At 38.3% G+C, this 22,132-nt stretch overlaps 1 protein-coding gene across 2 annotated transcripts; it reads left to right on the top strand.

The window, feature by feature from the left end:
* The first annotated feature begins 494 nt into the window (after positions 1 to 494).
* LOC120788032 (nuclear receptor-binding protein-like) lies at positions 495 to 22,127 on the top strand. Of its 2 annotated transcripts, none has more exons than XM_040123506.1 (18): positions 495 to 619; positions 1,071 to 1,477; positions 2,489 to 2,611; positions 9,237 to 9,338; positions 9,498 to 9,587; positions 9,906 to 9,946; positions 10,105 to 10,199; positions 10,799 to 10,882; positions 11,543 to 11,601; positions 11,696 to 11,794; positions 11,924 to 12,056; positions 14,041 to 14,131; positions 14,587 to 14,637; positions 15,096 to 15,231; positions 15,448 to 15,501; positions 15,676 to 15,739; positions 19,084 to 19,139; positions 19,643 to 22,127. In XM_040123506.1, the coding sequence occupies exons 2-18, from the start codon at positions 1,181 to 1,183 to the stop codon at positions 19,700 to 19,702; spliced, it is 1,635 nt and encodes a 544-aa protein (XP_039979440.1). In that variant the 5' UTR covers positions 495 to 619; positions 1,071 to 1,180; the 3' UTR covers positions 19,703 to 22,127. The 2 variants fall into 2 exon arrangements, with proteins under 2 accessions (XP_039979440.1, XP_039979432.1); XM_040123498.1 differs by having other exon boundaries at positions 497 to 705.
* The last annotated feature ends 5 nt before the right edge of the window (positions 22,128 to 22,132 follow it).

Here is a 22,132-nt window from a genome sequence, read left to right on the forward strand (position 1 = left end):
CGCTAACCGATGCCTCCAAAGTGGCCCTGCGGAGGTGAACTATCTTTACTGCTCTGGAGCTGCTCACAATCAGAGCCACATTGGAGTGCGCTTGATTTTATCTACCGGCTAAAAATTGAGACGGTAACTGTGCTTAAAAGGGACAAAAAATGATAATTTATCGTCTGGACCAAAAGCGGGGGGGTTGAAGTCATTGTTTAGTACTTGTAGTATAAGTAAATACAAATGTCAACCACACACTATTTTAATGGTGCTGTGCAGGATATGAAACAAACGCACAATACGTTGTGTGGGACGTTATATATACTCAACAGACTAGAATACACAGTTAGGACATTAACGTTAGTGACTTAAATAATATATCTTGCTAGCATGTGGTAATTTTTTAAAGCTGTACTCAATGTAATATTTGTTAGTCAACCCCATGTGTTCTACTTATTTTGATGTTATAGTAGTAACTCTACACCACTGCGTTTTCTCCGCGCAAACAAGCGCTCCCCAAGTGCCGCCCCGCCCCTCCCACTTCTGCCAGGAGAAAGGGACTTGAAACCCATCAACAAATTTTATGACGAACTGGCATTTTTGACTAAAGGCGTCTCATTTTACTGCCCTTTCATCAGTATGTAACCCAGGGCTAATTATTCGGTGGTAGTTTTCTGTGCCAAGCTACGATTTCCATATACGGCAACTTAACTTTATGTTTAGGTATTTATTTATTTACCTTTCATTAGCTTGTTAGCAGAGGAGTGGGAGGCTGAATTTCTCTAAGCTAACGTTGAACATTAGCAAGAGCCTTACCAGCTAAGTTAGCTACAATAGCCATTTAACCAGTCAGCCAAACTAATTAGTTGGATGGAGTGGTGTTTTAGTGTCCTGTAACAGTAGTGGCTCTCTTCCTCAGAGTCCAAGCTACCAATAAAGCATACGAAATAAGTTCGTCTGTCAGTAGTTAACTAACCTAGAAGGGAAAGTACGACTTGACGCTAGAAAAGATGATATTTGTTACATTGTTGCCAACGGTAGCGGTAGCAGCCTAAAACCGCCCTCCTTAACGTGTCATTTGTTTACAGTCCTCCCTCCTTGAGCTCTACCTTGTTGAAGGCCAGGCCAGAGAAGAAGAGGGATGTGTGACCAGCTCTAACAGAGAGGGGGTAAAAGCAAGAAAGAGGCTTCCTATCACATGTTGCAGCTCAGGAACAGGGGCCTAGAGAAGGAAACCCGGATTACAAGTACTGTCATGATGTTGGAGACAGAGGGGAAAGAAGCTCAGGCTGCAGAGAGTAACAAGGGAGAAGTCACAGCAGGACACATGTCCAGTAATACTCAACAGGTACAAGGTGGAGCATCTGTGTCTCCGCCTGTGGCGTCCATACAGCCTCCTGCCCCCACAGCAACCGAGGATGACGATGAGAGCGAAGACGAATCGGAGATCCTGGAAGAAAGTCCCTGTGGCCGCTGGCAGAAACGCAGAGAGGAGGTAAGGGAGGGTTGGGGTTGGTTAATACAGAGTATTAACTGTTCAAACCATCATTAAGTTAAGTTATCTTGAGACACATCACTTTTCTCTGCATCAGTCAAAATTCAAAGTGACTTTTGACCCTTGAGTATGTATTCTAGTGTCATGAAGCTCAGTTGCTTGGATTAACGGATGCAATAATTCTGTGATGTAGATCTTTTCTTACTGTTAAAGACTGCATTACATTTAAGTGAGAAGTGTAAATAAATATTCTGAACTCATGCATCTCACTTTGATTAAAATGAATAACTTTACATGTTGAGCCATCTTTCTCACATTGCTGATGTTTTTTTCTCACAAACCATATTTCTTTTTTCTAGTTAGGAATAAAATATTATAGGGGTGCCCCGGTAGCTCACCTGGTAGAGTGCAGGGCTGAGTCTTTACCACAGCGGCCTGGGCTTGAATCTGGTGTGGGCCCTTTGCTGCATGTCATCCTCTCTCTTTCTTTCTCTCTCTCTCTCTCTCTCTCTCTCTCGTTCTCGTTCTCGCTCTCTCTCTCGTCTTTCCTATCCGTCTCTAATGTCACTGTCAAAATAAAGCAGAAATTCCAAAAAAAATTTATATATATATATATATATATATATATATGAAAGTGTAATTATTAGTTGTATGCAGAATTTTGTTATTCATCAGTAAGAAGCCACTGAGTCATACTATAATTATATGTTCAATATTGTTATTATTTTCTTTTGTCAATTTCCCCCTTTTTCATGTTATTGGCACTTTATAAGTCATAAGTATCAAGAAACATGAAGGAAACATTGCACTCAAACTAGCCAGTGTGTTATCCTATCAAGAGATTTTAGGTTGGTCAGAAAAAAGGGTTGGCTTCTCACAAATTGGTGTTTAGGGTTGATTGCTTACATCCTTTAGTATTTTCATAAACTTATTGTTTTTGTGTCTTGCATTTCATTTCACAATTAAAATATATGATCTCATAAGCCATTTTTCTCTTCCATTCAAATATAGGTGAATCAGCGTAATGTCCCTGGGATAGATGCTGCGTACTTGGCTATGGACACAGAGGAAGGAGTGGAGGTAGTTTGGAATGAAGTCATGATCTCAGAGAGGAAGAACTTCAAACTGCTCGAGGTGAGACCCAGGGTTACAGAGTAGGAGTAAAACGATTTAGGATAGCCGCTTTGGGGATCATGCACGGATTGTCATGTAGTCTTGAATTGTACAGTCAATGGAATTTGAATTGGGACGTAAACGAAACATATTTTTCTCTTTCAGCTCATCTAAGGTGTGGTAAATATTTCACCTCAAAATGTAAAAAAGGGGCTTTTGGCTTACTTTCATGGATCTTTATGTGCCTCAGTAGTTTATTCACATGTACAGTATAAAAAAAATAAAGGTTGATTGGGTAACACTTCTTCTTTTAGAGAGTACATAAAAATAATGATAATTATAGTTGTGAAAATGACATAGTTCAGGTCAGTGCAGTGTGGAAAAACCAGTGCCAAGCAATGCTAGTGAAATTTAAGTGCTTCACTTCCTTATAGAGCCATCATGTAACACTTTAACGAAAAATAATACGGACATATTTTAAGACTCATGAGTTTGGGCAGCCAGTAATGTACTGTTGTTGACATTTAATGAACATATTTAAAATATATGTGTAATATATAAGTCTGGAATCACCATATTTCTACCGTAGCTCACAGTGACATCACTAAGGTTCTCACTAGTAGTCCTTTAGTAGTCCTGAATCTTATGATGACATGAACAGAGTTCTACTGTAACTTGCAATGATATCATTAGTTATGACATCATACTATAGCTCACAGTGACATCACTGGTGTTCTACTTAGCTCACAGTGACATAATTGGTGTCACGAGTTCTGTAGCTCACGTGACATCACTGGTGTTCTATTTAGATCACAGTGACATCACTGGTGTCACTAGTGCTTTAGCTCACGTGACATCACTGGTGTTCTACTTAGCTCACCGTGACATCACTGATGACATCACTAGGGACACAAGTACTGTAGCCCATAGTGACATCACTAGTGTTCTACTTTAGCTCTCAGTGACAACACCAGAGTTGACATCACAAGTGCAACGCCATGATTCTACTTTAGCTCTCAATGACATCACTATAATTCTAGTGTAGTTCACAATGACATCACAAGTTCTACTTTAGCTCTCAGTGACATCACCAGAGTTCTGTTGTAGCTTACAGTGACATCATTAGTTATGACATCACAAGTGTCATACTGTAGCTCACAGTGACATCACTGGTGTCACAAGTACTGTAGCTCACGTGACATCACTGGTGTTGTACTTTAGCTCTCAATGACAACACCAGAGTTTTGTTCTACTTAGCTCACACTGACATGACTGGTGTCACAAGTATTGTAGCTCGCAGTGACATCACTAGTGTTCTACTTTAGCTTTCAGTGACAACACCAGAGTTGTGCTGTAGGTCTTACTAACATCTCTAGTTTTACTGTTGCTCACAGTGACATAACTAGAGTTCTACTATAGATATCAATGAAATCACCAAAGTTTTACTGTAGCTCAAAATGGAATCACCAGATTTCTGCCGTAGTTCACAATTACATCACTGTTTTCTACTGTAGAGAAAATTATGATTCCTTATTTTTTCCTATACATATTATTTCATATATTATTATTGTTGTTGCTGTTGTTATTTTTTCTATATATTATTATTATTATTATTACTTTAGCAAGTGCAACACCATGATTCTACTTTAGCTCTCAATGAAATCACTCTCAATTATGTGTCAATGATATCACCAGAGTCGTGCTGTAGCTCACAATGACATCACTATAATTCCAGTGTAGTTCACAATGACATCACAAGTTCTACTTTAGCTCTCAGTGACATCACCAGAGTTGTGCTGTAGCTCACAATGACATCACAAGTTTTACTTTAGCTCTCAGTGACATCACCAGAGTTGTGCTGTAGCTTACAGTGACATCACTAGTTATGACATCACAAGTGTCATACTGTAGCTCACAATGACATCACTGGTGTTCTACTTCAGCTCTCAATGACATCACCAGAGTTCTGCTGTAGCTTACAGTGACATCACTAGAATTCTACTGTAGCTCACAACGACATCAGTATAATTCTAGTGTTTTTCACAATGACATCACTGGTGTTCTACTTCAGCTCTCAATGACATCACCAGAGTTCTGCTGTAGCTTACAGTGACATCATTAATTATGACATCACAAATGCAACGCCATGATTCTACTTTAGCTCTCAATGACATCACTCTCAATGATTTGTCAATGACATCACCAGAGTCGCGCTGTAGCTCACAATGACATCACTATAATTCTAGTGTTCTTCACAATGACATCACTTGTTCTACTTTAGCTCTCAGTGACATCAGCAGACATCAATAATTCTAGTATCGCAGTGACACACACAATGTTCTACTTTAGCTCTCAATGACATCACCAGAGTTGTGCTGTAGCTCACAATGACATCACTATAATTCTAGTGTAGTTCACAATGACATCACTAGTGTTCTACTTTAGCTCTCAATGACAACACCAGAGTTGTGCTGTAGCTCACAATGACATCAATATAATTCTACTTTAGCTCTCAATGACATCACTCTCAATTATGTGTTTCACAATGACATCACCAGAGTTCTGCTGTAGCTCACTAGTTATGACATCACAAGTGCAACGCCATGATTCTACTGTACCTCTCAATGACATCACTATAATTCTAGTGTAGTTCACAATGACATCACAAGTTCTACTTTAGCTCTCAGTGACATCACCAGAGTTCTGTTGTAGCTTACAGTGACATCATTAGTTATGACATCACAAGTGTCATACTGTAGCTCACAGTGACATCACTGGTGTCACAAGTACTGTAGCTCACGTGACATCACTGGTGTTGTACTTTAGCTCTCAATGACAACACCAGAGTTTTGTCTGTAGCTCACACACAACAAGTATTGTAGCTCGCAGTGACATCACTAGTGTTCTACTTTAGCTTTCAGTGACAACACCAGAGTTGTGCTATAGCTCACAATGACATCGCTATAATTCTATTGTTCTTCACATTGACATCACTTGTTCTGCTGTAGCTTACAGTGATATCACTAGTTATGACATCACAAGTGCAACGCCATGATTCTACTTTAGCTCTCAATGACATCACTCTCAATGATGTGTCAATGACATCACCAGAGTCGTGCTGTAGCTCACAATGACATCACTATAATTCTAGTGTTCTTCACAATGACATCACTTGTTCTACTTTAGCTCTCAGTGACATCAGCAGAGCTTACAGTGACATCATTGGTTATGACATCACAAGTGTCATACTGTAGCTCACAGTGACATCACTGGTGTCACAAGTACTTTAGCTCAAGTGAAATAACTGGTGTTCTACTTTAGCTCTCAATGACATCACTGGTGTTCCACTTTAGCTCTCAATGACATCACTCTCAATTATGTGTCAATGATATCACCAGAGTCATGCTGTAGCTCACAATGACATCACTATAATTCTAGTGTAGTTCACAATGACATCACAAGTTCTACTTTAGCTCTCAGTGACATCACCAGAGTTGTGCTGTAGCTTACAGTGACATCATTAGTTATGACATCACAAGTGTCATACTGTAGCTCACAGTGACATCACTGGTGTCACAAGTACTGTAGCTCACGTGACATCACTGGTGTTGTACTTTAGCTCTCAATGACAACACCAGAGTGTAGCTTACAGTGACATCATTAGTGTTCTACTGTAGCTCACAGTGACATCACTGGTGTCACAAGTACTGTAGCTCAGTGACATCACAGTGACATCACTAGTGTTCTACTTTAGCTCGCAGTGACATCACTAGTGTTCTACTTTAGCTCTCAATGACAACACCAGAGTTGTGCTATAGCTCACAATGACATCGCTATAATTCTATTGTTCTTCACATTGACATCACTTGTTCTGCTGTAGCTTACAGTGATATCACTAGTTATGACATCACAAGTGCAACGCCATGATTCTACTTTAGCTCTCAATGACATCACTCTCAATGATGTGTCAATGATATCACCAGAGTCGTGCTGTAGCTCACAATGAAATCACTATAATTCTAGTGTTCTTCACAATGATATCACTTGTTCTACTTTAGCTCTCAGTGACATCAGCAGAGCTTACAGTGACATCATTGGTTATGACATCACAAGTGTCATACTGTAGCTCACAGTGACATCACTGGTGTCACAAGTACTTTAGCTCGAGTGAAATAACTGGTGTTCTACTTTGCTCACAGTGACATCACTAGTGACACAATTAATGTAGCTCGCAGTGACATCATTAGTGTTCTACTTTAGCTCTCAATGACAACGACAGAGTTGTGCGGTAGCTCACAATGACATCACTATAATTCTAGTGTAGTTCACAAGGACATCACTAGTGTTCTACTTTAGCTCTCAATGACAACACCAGAGTTCTGCTGTAGCTCACAATGACATCCCTATAATTCTAGTATAGTTCACAATGACAACACATGTTCTACTTTAGCTCTCAATGACAACACCAGAGTTGTGCTGTAGCTCACAATGACATCACTATAATTCTAGTGTAGTTCACAATGACATCACTAGTGTTCTACTTTATCTCTCAATGACAACACCAGAGTTGTGCTGTAGCTCACAATGACATCCCTATAATTCTAGTATAGTTCACAATGACAACACATGTTCTACTTTAGCTCTCAATGACAACACCAGAGTTGTGCTGTAGCTCACAATGACATCACTATAATTCTAGTGTAGTTCACAATGACATCACTAGTGTTCTACTTTAGCTCTCAATGACATCACTCTCAATGATGTGTCAATGACATCACCAGAGTCGTGCTGTAGCTCACAATGACATCACTATAATTCTAGTGTAGTTCACAATGACATCACAAGTTCTACTTTAGCTCTCAATGACAACACCAGAGTTGTGCTATAGCTCACAATGACATCGCTATAATTCTATTGTTCTTCACATTGACATCACTTGTTCTGCTGTAGCTCTCAATGACATCACTATAATTCTAGTGTAGTTCACAATGACATCACTAGAGTTCTGCTGTAGCTCACAATGACATCACTATAATTCTAGTGTAGTTCACAATGACAACACATGTTCTACTTTAGCTCTCAATGACATCACTAGTGTTCTACTTTAGCTCTCAATGACAACACCAGAGTTCTGCTGTAGCTCACAATGACATCAATATAATTCTAGTATAGTTCACAATGAATGTTCTACTTTAGCTCACAGTGACATCACCAGAGTTGTGCTGTAGCTCACAATGACATCACTATAATTCTAGTGTAGTTCACAATGACATCACAAGTTCTACTTTAGCTCTCAGTGACATCACCAGAGTTGTGCTGTAGCTTACAGTGATATCACTTGTTATGACATCACAAGTGTCATACTGTAGCTCACGTGACATCACTGGTGTTCCACTTTAGCTCTCAATGACATCACTCTCAATGATGTGTCAATGACATCACAAGAGTCATGCTGTAGCTCACAACGACATCAATATAATTCTAGTGTAGTTCACAATGACATCACTATAATTCTAGTGTAGTTCACAATGACATCACTAGTGTTCTACTTTAGTTCACAATGACATCACTAGTGTTCTACTTTAGCTCTCAATGACAACACCAGAGTTCTGCTGTAGCTCACAATGACATCCCTATAATTCCAGTGTAGTTCACAATGAAATCACAAGTTCTACTTTAGCTCTCAGTGACATCACCAGAGTTGTGCTGTAGCTTACAGTGATATCACTTGTTATGACATCACAAGTGTCATATTGTAGCTCACAGTGACATCACTGGCGTCATAAGTACTGTAGCTCGCGTGACATCACTGGTGTTCCACTTTAGCTCTCAGTGACATCACTAATGTTTCACTATAGCTAACAGTGACATCACTATAATTCTAGTGTAGTTCACAATAACACCACATGTTCTACTTTAGCTCTCAGTGACATCAACAGAGTTCTGCTGTAGCTTACAGTGACATCACTAGTTATGACATCACAAGTATCATACTGTAGCTCACAGTGACATCACTGGTGTCACAAGTACTGTAGCTCACGTGGCATCATTAGTGTTCTACTTTAGCTCTCAATGACAACACCAGAGTTTAGCTTTAGCTCTCAATGACATTACTCTCAATGATGTGTCAGTGACATCACCAAAGTCGTGCTGTAGCTCACATTGACATCACTATAATTCTAGTATAGTTCACAATTACATCACTAGTGTTCTACTTTAGCTCTCAATGACATCACCGGAGTTGTGCTGTAGGTCTTACTAACATCTCTAGTTTTACTGTTGCTCACAGTGACATAACTAGAGTTCTACTATAGATATCAATGAAATCACCAAAGTTTTACTGTAGCTCAAAATGGAATCACCAGATTTCTGCAGTAGTTCACAAATACATCACTGTTTTCTACTGTAGAGAAAATTGTGACTCCTTATTTTTTCCTATACATATTATTTCATATATTATTATTGTTGTTGCTGTTGTTTTTATTTTTTCTATATTATTATTATTATTATTATTATTATTATTATTATTATTATTATTATACTGTTACACATCGGGCTCGTACAGAAGCATCAGTGCAAAAGGAAAATTGAATATAAAGTTAATATAATTGTGGTATATTTACATATTTTTTTTGCATGTGTTTAGGAGAAAGTGAAGGCTGTATTTGATAACCTGATCCATTTGGAACATGCAAATATTGTCAAGTTTCACAAGTACTGGGCTGACACAAAGGAGAACCGGGCCAGGGTGAGTCTCAGGCCTTGCGAGACATTATTGAATATTCTACCTGTCAGCTACATAAATATTATCACCATTTTCAAACATTACAAAATGAAACCAATATTTTCTTGTTTAATCTACATTTGAATAATGTCTGTTGTCCCCTAATTTCTTCCTCTCCCTCAGGTGATTTTCATCACAGAATATATGTCATCAGGAAGCTTGAAGCAGTTTCTGAAGAAGACAAAAAAGAACCACAAGAGCATGAATGAAAAGGTAATAACTGACTGTTTGTAAATGCACTTTTGATAGAATAAGGGTTTATGATTTATTTTTTTTTTCCTTTTAATGACTTACGTATCTTGTACAAAGTAACAGTTTCTATATAACAGAATGAGATTAACTTTCTAGAGCCAGGAGCAGTTTGAATACTCTGGTAAAGAAATTAATTGGGGTTCAGATGTGAGCGAAAGACAGGGAAAGAAACTGCAAAGGTCCTGTTTACCACTTGGTCTCTTGATATAATGCAAGCCATAGTTAATCCATACTGGCAACCCGCTAGAAAGTGCTCTTATAAGATGTATGGTCCTACAGGCTTGGAAGAGATGGTGCACACAGATCCTGTCTGCTCTCAGGTCAGTCTCTCTTTTCAGACCTTATGTAAAATTCAATATGGTCCCTCAAGGGAAAATGCACACACATGGAAAATAATCTGAACCCTCTCTTATGTACTTGTGTGTATTTGTGAATCTGTTTTGTTTTTTGTTTTTTTTGTTTTTTTCCTATTGAGCAGTTATCTCCATTCATGTGACCCACCAATCATCCATGGCAACCTGACCTGTGACACAATCTTCATTCAGCACAACGGGCTCATCAAGATTGGATCAGGTATAGAATTACACCGCTTTCCTCCCACCGTGTTAGGTAGTGGAGCTGGAGCGCTTTTGATTGAGTCAAATGATACTGAATTATGGATTCAAAGCCTGGAAATTTCACATAATTGTACAGTAAATTTCCATGATTTCACAGTACGGGGCTGCATATTACATAAGTAACATTCTAATTCAGCACTTTAACAGAACGGTCAAGGCTTCTCATGTGACAAAAATGGTGGCAGTATTGCTTTTGACATGAACTGAATGAACGCTGCACGATGATTTTAACAAAGGCGGTGTGTAATGTGGCCTAGAAAGCCACTGTTGTGCTGCGATTACTCAAGTAACGACAGAACAGCATCTCTGTACTTTGTTCTGTCTCTTGCACTCCCCGTCTGCTAGAGAACACCTTCCAAACATCCCAGGTGATAGTTTGTACAATGTAGAGGTAGTACTGATTGGTCCTGCCTCTTGGTCCTCCCTCTATCACATACTTTCTCTCTTGTCTTTCTCCACTTCCTCGGACTGTATTTTACTTCTTCCTGCTTCATACTCACTTCTCTTACTGTTAACCATCCTGTTCCGCTGTATTGTCCCGTGTCTCATCTGCAGTTGCTCCGGACACCATTAACAACCATGTGAAGACTTGTCATGAGGAACAGAAGAACATGCACTTCTTTGCCCCAGAATATGGAGGTAGACATGACCAAAATTAGATCTTATAGTTATTTCTGTTGTTACTGAAATTGACAGTTTCCTGACTTCCAGAGTAAACCAGATGATACAGATATATTGGACAATATATTACAACATATTACTGCTTTTAGAAATAGGTACTCTCTTAAATGTTTCCATTAAAAGTATATGGTTGCTCACAAAATTATATCATATATTAACAGAACAGAATGAGGGCAGGGTATCATTTAAAATGTTTTATACAAGTGCCATACATTGACAATACCAGATGATTTTCAGTACCTTAGTTTGAGGAATATTAACATTTTCCCCCCAAACCTTTTTTTCAAATAACAAAATATGGCAAACTTCTTAATGAAAATTCTGTCTCGACACAATCAACCCTACAAGAACTTTGCTTACATAAAATTCTTTAAATGGACTTAAATCAGAAATGATCACATCAAAGAATAAATAAACCCACCTTGGAGTCTGACCAAGCATTTGATGCCAACTTTAATACTTGACACTTACAGATACTTCAGGACACATTTTGGTCGGTATTAAAAAAAAAATATTTAGGTTCCATGCACAGCCCATTTTGTTGCAGTGAGATTGCAGGCTAAACATGAAGAAGCCCCAGATCAGGTTCATGCGTTCTGCTTCTTTCTCTCATTGCAGCTGTTGATGATGTCACCACGGCTGTAGACATCTACTCATTTGGCATGTGTGCCTTAGAGGTGAGATAGGACCCATAAAACATGATGGAATGGCCTGAGCCCTCTCCCAAAGCAATATGTGAAGTATGTAAACATGTTTGTTGCTGTGTTGCAGATGGCGCTCTTGGAGATCCAGGGGAATGGAGAGTCCTCTAATGTTTCTCAGGAGGCCATAAACAATGCTATACAGTTACTGGAGGACCCACTGCAGAGGGTGAGATAAAGAGAGTGGAGTATGTGTTTGCATGTTCATGAGTATCTCTAAAGATCATACCAGATTAATCTTTGAAAAATTTTTCTTATTTGTCTATGAAAAGTGTGACCCAGATGTTTGTTTTTGTAGGAGTTAATCCAGAAGTGCCTCGAGTGTGATCCCAGTAAAAGGCCTACAGCCAGAGAGCTGCTATTTAACCAGGCTCTGTTTGAAGTACCACTGCTAAAACTGCTGGCCGCACATAGTATTGTCAGCCACCAACGTGAGTCCTTAACACATGCACACATTTAAGTAACCTTTTTTTTTTGTGCATCAAATTCTGAATAACTTTATCCATCACAATGTGATGTAAATTAAATTTGTTTTTGAAATGGTTCATATATACGCAGTATATATTTGACAGGCATGGTTGGTTATCCAGGAAAGTTTTGATTTGGTTTTAAAAGACAGAGAGTCTTATCATGAATATATTGTATATTGAAAGTAAATACTGACGGAATGAGTGACTTTTAGACAAATGTTAAAACTCTCGAGCACCAAACTGCAGGCAGGCAAAGTAAGATAACCACACATCTAGCAACCAAAGAAACATATTTTTTAGGAAGAAATTAACCACAAATGAGTATGTGGTCACAACCATAAACACTTTATTTTTTCAGACTGCATGTTCCTCTTGCAGTTGCCAGCACCTCTATATCTGCAGTATACACTGTGTGGAATGCTTTTTTTCCTCTTTTAGATAAGTATGTTTCTTATGAGTTCGTCTTACAATAATTGTGTGGACAAAAAGATGACTCCAAATGAATGCTGATGTTGCTCTACACTAACCCAGCACTTTATTAGAACACAGTACTAATACTGGGTAGGGCCTCCCTTTGCTCTCAAAACAGCCTCAGTTCTTTGTGGCATGATTCCACAAGATGTTGGAAACGTATCTTTGAGATTCTGGTCCATGTTGATATGACTGCATCACATAATTTCTGCAGATTTGTCAGCTGCACATTCATGCTGTCAATCTCTTATTCTACCACATCCCAAAGGACTGTACTGGATGTACTTGATTCAGATCTGGTGAATGTCGAGGCCACTGAAGTAAACTGAACTCCCTGTCATGTTCATGAAACCAGTTTGAGAAAACTTTTGCTTTGTGACATTGTGCATCATCACGCTGGAAGTAGCCGCTAGAAGATGGTAAATTTTGGCCATAAAGGGAAGCACATGGTCAGCAACGACACTCAGATAGGCTGTTTCATTCAAACCATGATTTATTGGTATTAAGGGGCCCAAAGTTTGCCAGGAAAATACTTCCCCCCATGATTACACCACCACCGCCAGCCTGGACTGCTGACAAAATGCAAGGTCCATGGATTCATGCTATTGAGGCCAAATTCGGACCCTACCATCTGTATGCCTCAGCAGAAATCGAGATTCATCAGACCAGGTTACATTTTTCCAGTCTTCAACTGCCCAGTTTTGCTGAGCCTGTGCCCACTGCAGCCTAAGATTTCTGTTCTTGGCTGACAGTCCTGGAACCCAACGTGGTCTTCTGCTATTGTAGTCCATCCACCTCAAGGTTCGAAGTGTTGTGCATTCTGAGATGCTATTCTCCTCACCAGAGTTATAAAGATTGATTATATGAGTTATCGTAGCCTTTCTGTCAACCCAAACCAGTCTAGCCATTCTCCTCTGACCTCTGTCATCTGCAGAACTGCCACTCACTGGATGTTTTTTCTTTTTGGAACCATTCTGACTAAACTCTAGAAACTGTTATGTGTGAAAATCCCAGGAGAGCAGCAGTTTCAGAAATACTCAAACCAGCCCGTCTGGCACCAACAATCATACCACAGTCAAAGTCACTGAGATCACATTTTTCCCCATTCTGATGTTTGATGTCAACATTAACTGAAGCTCCTGACCTGTGTCTGCATGATTCTATGCACTGCAATGCTGCCACGTGATTGGATGATTAGTTAATTTCATGAATAAGCAGGTGTACAGGTGTTCCTAATAAAGTGCTTGGTGAGTGCATTTCTGCTGGACATTAGCCGTAACAACTTCATAATGTGAAAAAATATTAGTCAGTGTTTTCAGGTTGTGGTGGACTTCCATTGTTTGCATAATTGAGTAATTTTCAACTGGACTGCTGGTGACTAAATATAGCTCTGTGTTATATGATAAACCAGCCACTGAGTTCACATTATACTCAATCTTATTCAGACATTCCTTATTGATTTATAAATATCCAGATATGATCCCTGAAAATGCCCTAGAGGAGATGACCAAGAACCTGGACCCCAACCTGGTCATCGCTGAGACAAAAGAGGATGTTCAGCTCAAGTAAGGGCCAGAAACCAGTACCTATGTGGTAGTGGTGGTGAGCGCAGATACAGCAGCAATAATAACAACAATCATTATTCATTGCTTCAATAATAACAAAAATCCTATTAACTTAAATGCACTTTTGTTGAATAACAAAAACAACAGCTTTGACGTTATTCTTTAATTCTTAATTTTTTTCAGTGCACAAAGATACTATTTGTTTACCAAAATAAAATGGATGGCAGACATGAGTTAAACGCAACAACAACATTAAAAAAAACTGTGAAAATCATACATCTTAATTGTTGTGTGTTTTGTAATTGTAGGCTTATATATTCAGTATCACCTAATGTATCCTAAAGGATTTACTGGATTTGTAGGAATTATCCTATCATCACACCTGAAAATCTGTGGTCCTGATACGTCAAACAGTTAAATCAAGTGTAATTCTTTTTTTGGTTTTTTGGCTGTAGGCTTTCCCAGTTTCCTGCTTTGGAGCTTGATAAATTCCTGGAGGATGTGAGGTGAGAAGCAAATCAGTGTTGTGTTAACATGTGCACTTCATTTTATAAAGCCACAAAGATACAACACTATCCGGCCACATAGGGGCAGTAGTGCACTATGTGACTATCTTTGTACCTCTCCCTTAATCCGATATTCTTTCTAGACATGGAATTTTAAGACAAAGACTTTGTGTAAAACATAGGTCACATTTTTTGTTTTGTTTTGTATATTTTAGTTTAATAGTGGAGATTTTGTGGGATTAATATTCAGTTTTCTGTCACTTCCCACATCCTCTCTTTAATTTCTTCCTAAAATTTCTTACCTTCCCATCTTCAAACTATTTATAATTTGTTATTACTTTATAAAACTCCCATCCTTTTTTCAACTACTCTCTCTCCTCACTTTTATTCCTGCTTTCCATCTTCCATGTTTTCTCCACCTCTCCTTTTCTTTTTCTTTCCACCCCTTCCTGGGTCAGGAACGGTATTTATCCAATGACAGCATTTGGGCTGCCCTGTCCCCAGCAGCCTCAACGGGACACTGTTCAATCTCCTGTCGTCATTCCCTTGGTCAAATCCCCCACCCCTGAGCCTGCAGAGCTCGAGACACGGCAGGTATGTACGACGGATTATACTGCATATTAACAAAGAAAATGCAATCACAATGGTGACATTTCACAAGTAATCATTGTGATGCTAAAGTTTCTTATTTTTCTCGATCATTCACTGAACCAAGATATATACTGCACGTTTGTGTAAAGTATTATTCTGAAATTGTACCAACACTAGTTGAGAACCATTCATATTTCGATATCCATACTTCTCCTGCAGGTCATTCATATGCAGTGTAATGTTGAACCTGTTGAGGGGGGAACAAAGTTTCATGTGAGTCTCTGTCATAACATTTAAAAGTTAATCATTCATTGTTTAACAAATTCAGAATGCAACATTTAAGTTCCACTCATTGACCAACAACATGATATTATGTCAACTATTTGTTTTTTCCTAGCCATACAGAAGTTAAAAAAAATATTTTCTCTGTTGTTTCTCTTCTTGTAGCTAACATTGCTGCTGAAACTGGAGGATAAACTGAATAGACATCTAAGCTGTGACATGTTACCTCGTAAGATCAACTCTGTATCATTAATTCTGTATCACACACTGGCACATACCACTCTGTGAGCTTAAAAATATAGTCTCGTATTTTTTAAAGTGCCCAACACCCTAGAAAGTTTCCACCCAGCTTTCTCAATGTTAATGTTTTGAAGTTCAACAGGGTTCACAGTCAAGTTTCATTACATCAAATTTGAGCTGGGAGGTAAATGAAGGATTAAGGAGCACTATTTGGTGCTAAAACAAAATAGGGGAAAATATTTTCAAAAAACAAGGAAAAACCTTTGAAATTTGAAATTTCCAATGATGATTATTTGATATCGTTGAAGGCGTGTTCTGTGTAGATGATACTAAGGGAACATAACAGTATTAGTGGCCATTCTTCAAAGTGTGTGAGAGTTTGGGTGTCACTTTTTTTGTGCCAAATACAAGCACCTCTAGATATGCGTAAAAAGGCAATACCAGAAAGCATTCAGTATTTGCATCATGTGATGGGTGAAGGAATGACATGTGTTTGGACATGTGTGTTTGTTTTATATGTTGTTTTCCATCCATGTGAAAACATGTTTGAATTTAACAACCACAAAGCCAAGAGGTTTTTGTGAAGTGTGGTCATTTTGTTCACCTGGATGGTTTAGTTTTACAGCTTGGATTTAGGGTTAATGGTAGAATTACATTTGACTACAGGTTAATGATAAACTATAAGGTTATGTCTGTATGAATTACTGCATTGCTAGTTCCACTGTACTCTCAGATTTTACCACACAGAGTTTTAATATACAGTACCTCTCCATATTTGTGGAATGAGTCACGTAGGAAAGTGAAAGTGAGATTCCGGGGAGAGCTTGAAACTCAGATGGTGTCACAATATGCAAGACTATTTTAGGCAGGGAGAATGACTGTTGCTTATGTGTCATGAAAACCTTGCACCTCTATTTTATTTCAAATTTAAATGAATTTTTGTTGCATACTTGAATTGTTTCTTAATGGCCATAATGGCTTTTAAAACCATTAAATTTGTTCTAGATATTTTCTTGTAAAACAACACTGAGTTGTCTTTACAAATCCTGATTTTTTTTTTTTTTTTAAACGTATTTGTTTACGAATTATAAGCCAGTGTTTCAGTATTTTCATCTCACTGCTTTGCCGCAGACAAGACAAAAGGCAGCCAAACGAGAAAATAACACACCGCACAACTGTTGCACCGGTCAGAATAATGTAGGCAGTATGATCCAATGTACACATGTACACAGGTATGGTAGGCATGTACAGTGTTGCAGGCGTGTGGGGTATGCCAGGCCTGTGAAAGGCTGCAGCTGACAGCTGTCACCTCCTTTTATCAAGATCTGTCCATCTCTTCCCAGGCTCTCATCTCCCTGTCTCTCATTCTCACACACACACACACTCTCTCTCTCTCGCTCTCTCTCTCTCTCTCTCTCTCTCTCTCTCAAACACACACTTTCACCAAACTTCAACTCTTCTGTGCTCTTTCTCTCTTCCTGTTTCTCACACTTTATTTCTTCTCTTGGACACTAACAGCCTAATACCATTGGCACACATATTGTAACTTAACATGCATGCACACCCACACACACTAGTGAGTCTCATAGACACACCCTGTCCTCTATGTATACAGTCCCTCCTCCTGATATCAGGATACAGTCTTTACTAAGTTTTCCTTATCAACACGCCAAAGTTCAAAGTCACACTTTGCAGGGTCAAAAGCTAACTGAGCCACTTAAATTTCACTCGATTGGCTTTTTGCGTCGCTCTCCTACACCCTCTTGCAGTGGATTCACAATTGAAGTTTGTTTTTAGTTGCAAAACTAAATAGTAACTTATTTTGTTACACAATTTTATAGCAGACCGCAAGATGCAAATCAGCAAGGAAGCCTCGCCCTCAGGTCCAGTATCAAGCCCAGTGTCATATAACTGTGGGCTGCTGGTGTTTTTCTTTTGTTAATGTCAGTTTTGTTAAATATTCTATCTCCTCCACTTGTTTATCTTGTTCCAGCCACATTCCTTCTTCAGTTGTAAATTGACAGCTAGGTTATTAAAAATCAGTAGACCCTGACAACTCCTCTGCTCACTAGGCACAGGAAAAGAATGTCCCAATTTGGGGCGGTAACTAAAGTAAAAGTAAAAAATAGTTTTGTTAAATACTATCCATTTATTACAAAAATAGGTCACAGATACTAAGAAGGGGGGAAAAACGTGTATCTTGATATTTTTAGGACAAAGTAGACGTCAGAAGTTACGGAACAGTTCTGAATGTATTTTCCTAAAGTTTGAGTCAAGTAAAATCAAGCATTCATTAAGTTTGCAAATTTAGAGCAACCATGCATATATTTTGTTTCAACCTCCGTTGATTCCCTTTGTAGTTTACTAGTAGTTTGTTGATGTACCAACTTTCCCCCAACCTGCCTTATATTTTCACCAAAGGTCTTATGCTTTACCATGTAAAAAGTGTGAAAGTAAATTCTCACCACCAAAGTCAGAGGAATAGCACAGTCAGAGCAGGAGTTATTTTATATAACAAAAAGTTGTGCAGCTGCATTGTGACATGGATTATTTACATTATTGAAATCTTAATCTTTGCCTTTTTGTAAAATAAATATAGTTGAAAGTTGAGGCTTGTAAGAAGTCTTTCCTGGAATTTATTGTAGATTCTTAGGTTAAAAAGTTAAAAAAAAAAAAAAAAAAAAAAAAAGTGGATAAACATTTAATGAGCTAGGGGTAAATTCAGTTTTTGGGACTAATAGAAGGCTTAGATCAGTGGAAAAAACATATAAGCCCAGAAATAAAGTTATGGATGCTCTGAAGTAAAGGAAAGGTTAAGGATCTGTCCATTAAATCATTAAGCCTTTAATATCGAGGCTAAAGAAGAATATTTAAAATACTAACATGTTTTAATAGATGATGCCCTAATGAAGACCATGCTGGTTGAAACGTATTGGCTTTTTCATTTTCCTGCCAGATGAGTCCCATTCTGTACTCGGGCCTTTTTCAGCGATATTGGATGTCATTTAATGAATGCTTTGCTAGATGTCCACAGGAATATAAAAATGGCATTATGAAACAACAAAAAGGGCATGTGCAAAGAGCAACAGCAGTAGCTGATGCTTGGTGGTTTTTAATGTGTTTAAGGTGGGATTTGGATACAAAAGCAGCATCTGGACGATATTTTTCTGAAGATGGTATTTACCCTAAACCTGACCTTTATTCAGCTGCATTTGGATACTATAGTATTTTCATACCTCCAAGGGAGATAGTGAGTGACTGTTGGAGGTGATGTGAAGGTGATGTTACATGTCTATGAATTACTGTCACTAACTGTGCTGGTGTGTGTTTCAGATGAAAATGTTCAAGAGTTGGCTGGAGAGTTGGTGCAGCTGGGCTTAATCAGTGAGGTGGGTGTTTGGTATGTTAAAGAGAGATTCACGTTGACTTTGTGTGTGTGTGTGTGTGTGTGTGTGTGTGTGTGTGTGTGTGTGTGTGTGTGTGTGTGTGTGTGTGTGTGTGAGTGTGTGCTTGTATTTGTGTGGTTGATAGCATGCTATTTCTGAAAAGTGTTTGAAAATGCAGGTGATTTAAAAAGGTTTGGTGACCCCTGATGCTCCTACATACCTTCCAACTCATAGACCCTTTCCCCTCAAGGAGCCTTATGCACATTAACTGTTAGATACCTTATGTCCTCTGGTGCCCACTCACTTAGGCAAGCACACAAACCCACTCTCATGTTGTGTAGTCACTTAGTCTTTCTGTGGGTGAGAGTATATGTAGACCTTCTTCATAATGACTCCATCCTCTTAACTATAAATGTTGGCATTTAACTCCAGTATCTAGCGGGTGTGTTTATTTTTGTAACGTGTAACTTTCTGAATTGTTGAAAATGTTTGTGTTCTCTTCACAGTTGGACCAAAACAAAATAGCTTGTCTACTAGAAGAAACATTCAGCCAAGCTCTTCACTAGCAAGGGTTTCCTCAACCATGTCTCCAAAGTACACTATCTCAACCCTGTTACACATTTTGTTTTGATTACCTGATTACCCAACACAGTGACTGTATATAGTGTTCTGTTTTTGTTTTTTGTTTTTTGTTTTTTTGTTATTTGGTTTTTGTTTTTTTTTTAATACTAAACCATAGGCAGCAATGTGACCAAAAGTATAGTTATTTCCTTGAAATCAGGGATTAAAACTTCCTATACACACACACACACACACACACACACACACACACACACACACACACACACACGCATGCATGCATGGAATTCTTTTGAATGAATTGGCTATTAAGTTTGATTAAAACATGAACCTCATTAATGCAGCAAGAGACACTTGATCTGAATAGATTACTTGCAACTTTACAATGAAACCCAGTTGTAAGCACAAGCACACAGTTGTATTTTAGTGTGAGGTGTTTACATTATGAATTGCATGGCCAGTCTGTGCCCTGGGATGAAACCGTCTGAGACATCATCAAAGACTGATTCGGGTCTTCACTGGAGTCACACCACATACTAACTCATCTCTCTCAACTGTAGGACTACATGTTGGACCTACACCTTTTGATCACCAGTAAAACTATAACTCCCCTAGAGAGAGAGGGATACATTTCTACCCATTGAAAATTTTACAAAATAAGCCAACCCCTTTTTTTCAACCATTCTCATTTCACGTGGTTTCCCCTTTCATTTGGCTCCTATTTTGTATTGCCTCATACAACACAACAATCCCAGCTCTTTGACGTTTGTGATAGGTTTTACCAAATTTATCACCTCTCAGATTAAATATATAGAATAATTTGAAAACTGGATTGCAAAGATGGAACATTCTCATTTATTTTTTTAATAAATAAATACCCATATTTAGTGTTTTTAATAAAACTTTGATACAGAACAAAATATATGTGCATTACTGCATATCACATTTTGGCTGGGCATCTTCCAGTTCTCTCTGGAAGACTTTGAGGTACTGTGAACTCAGTGTTACTGAATTTCCATATGGGTGTTTGTTTTTATATTTCACTCTACTTTTTGCCTGAATGTTTGTTTTTATTATTTTATTAATTGTTTTACCATTTGCTGCTTGTTGGGTTCACACATGCTACTCTGCCTTTAAAATTCATTCATGTGAGACGTGTGGTGAACTCGGCTGCCATATGCTGTAGAAAGAGGACCTAGCCTTTTTCTGATACATCTGTGAGAGAGTTTCATATGTTTTATTTATGTTCCAGATACTGTATATCATGTGTTTCTCTTTAATTATTTGCAATTTGTTTACTGCGGTTTCACATGGAGACCACGTTGTTGAGAGTCTGAGCCAATACCGAACTTCTCTCGTTTCCATTGCTTTTGTTTTCATTTGATAACAGACCATTTGATAAAAGTGGGACCTAGTGGATTGACATTATCCTCCACAGAGTGCAGAGGCTCCTAAACTTGAACACAACATTTTACATCATACAGGTCTTGTTGAGACTTGTTTTGAGATCAGGGAGTTGCCTGTGGCCTTTTTTGTGACATTTTGGCTCAGAACTCTTTGTGGACTACTGGTACTACTGTGTCTGAAAGCTCACACAATTGAATATCTTAAACAGGCAGTAAGAATGCAAAGAGAACATAACATTCTCACTATGTATAGAAAAAAACAAAACAACAGTTCATATACTATTGCATACAATAACTTACCTTTTTATTTTATATTAATTATACTGTAAGTGTATTACAATCACTCTGTCAGCTTAAATGAAGACTACTGCATGAGCTTTCAGACACAGCTTTCCTCTGATGCTGGTTGTTGAGTTATAATGTTAAATTTGACACCTCACTAGTGAGATCAGATTAATCCAATGATCTCCACTTGTGTATTTTTAAGTATTTTTGAAATTTATTCAGGCAACTATTGTGCTCCCATCCGTTTTTGTTGTTTTTTTTTTCCTTTTTTGGGACATAACGTGTGTACTATATCTTAATGCACTGTTTACTTAGTTCTCCTCAGTTTGTATGTCTATTTGTGAACTGCTAAGATTGTATATCCCAAAGATATGTTCTGCCAGTAGAATGTAAATGCACCACTCCTTGTATTGAGAAGTGGTAAAAACCAACCAATGTGATCACCAGAGCAGCTTCATACTGACTCTGTCCTTCTATCCTTATTTCTCCCTGTCTCTCTCTCTGTACTGTCATTTCCACCCAAACTACCGGTGGTGTTGAAACTGGTTATTAAATAATCGTACGTGATGGGCAGCTGTAGCCTGTTACTCCGGAATGTGAGCTTTTGGTTATATTTTGTATATGACATGAATGTCAGTAAATGTGTCTTTTCTGAGACGTGTATCCTGACAAAAACTGCAGAGTATGACTGGTCTTTCAAATAAATGTGTGAAGTGCTTGACTTTG

The sequence above is a fragment of the Xiphias gladius genome, chromosome 1 (genome assembly GCF_016859285.1).
Source record: "Xiphias gladius isolate SHS-SW01 ecotype Sanya breed wild chromosome 1, ASM1685928v1, whole genome shotgun sequence".
In the NCBI taxonomy this organism is placed as follows: Eukaryota; Metazoa; Chordata; class Actinopteri; order Istiophoriformes; family Xiphiidae; genus Xiphias; species Xiphias gladius.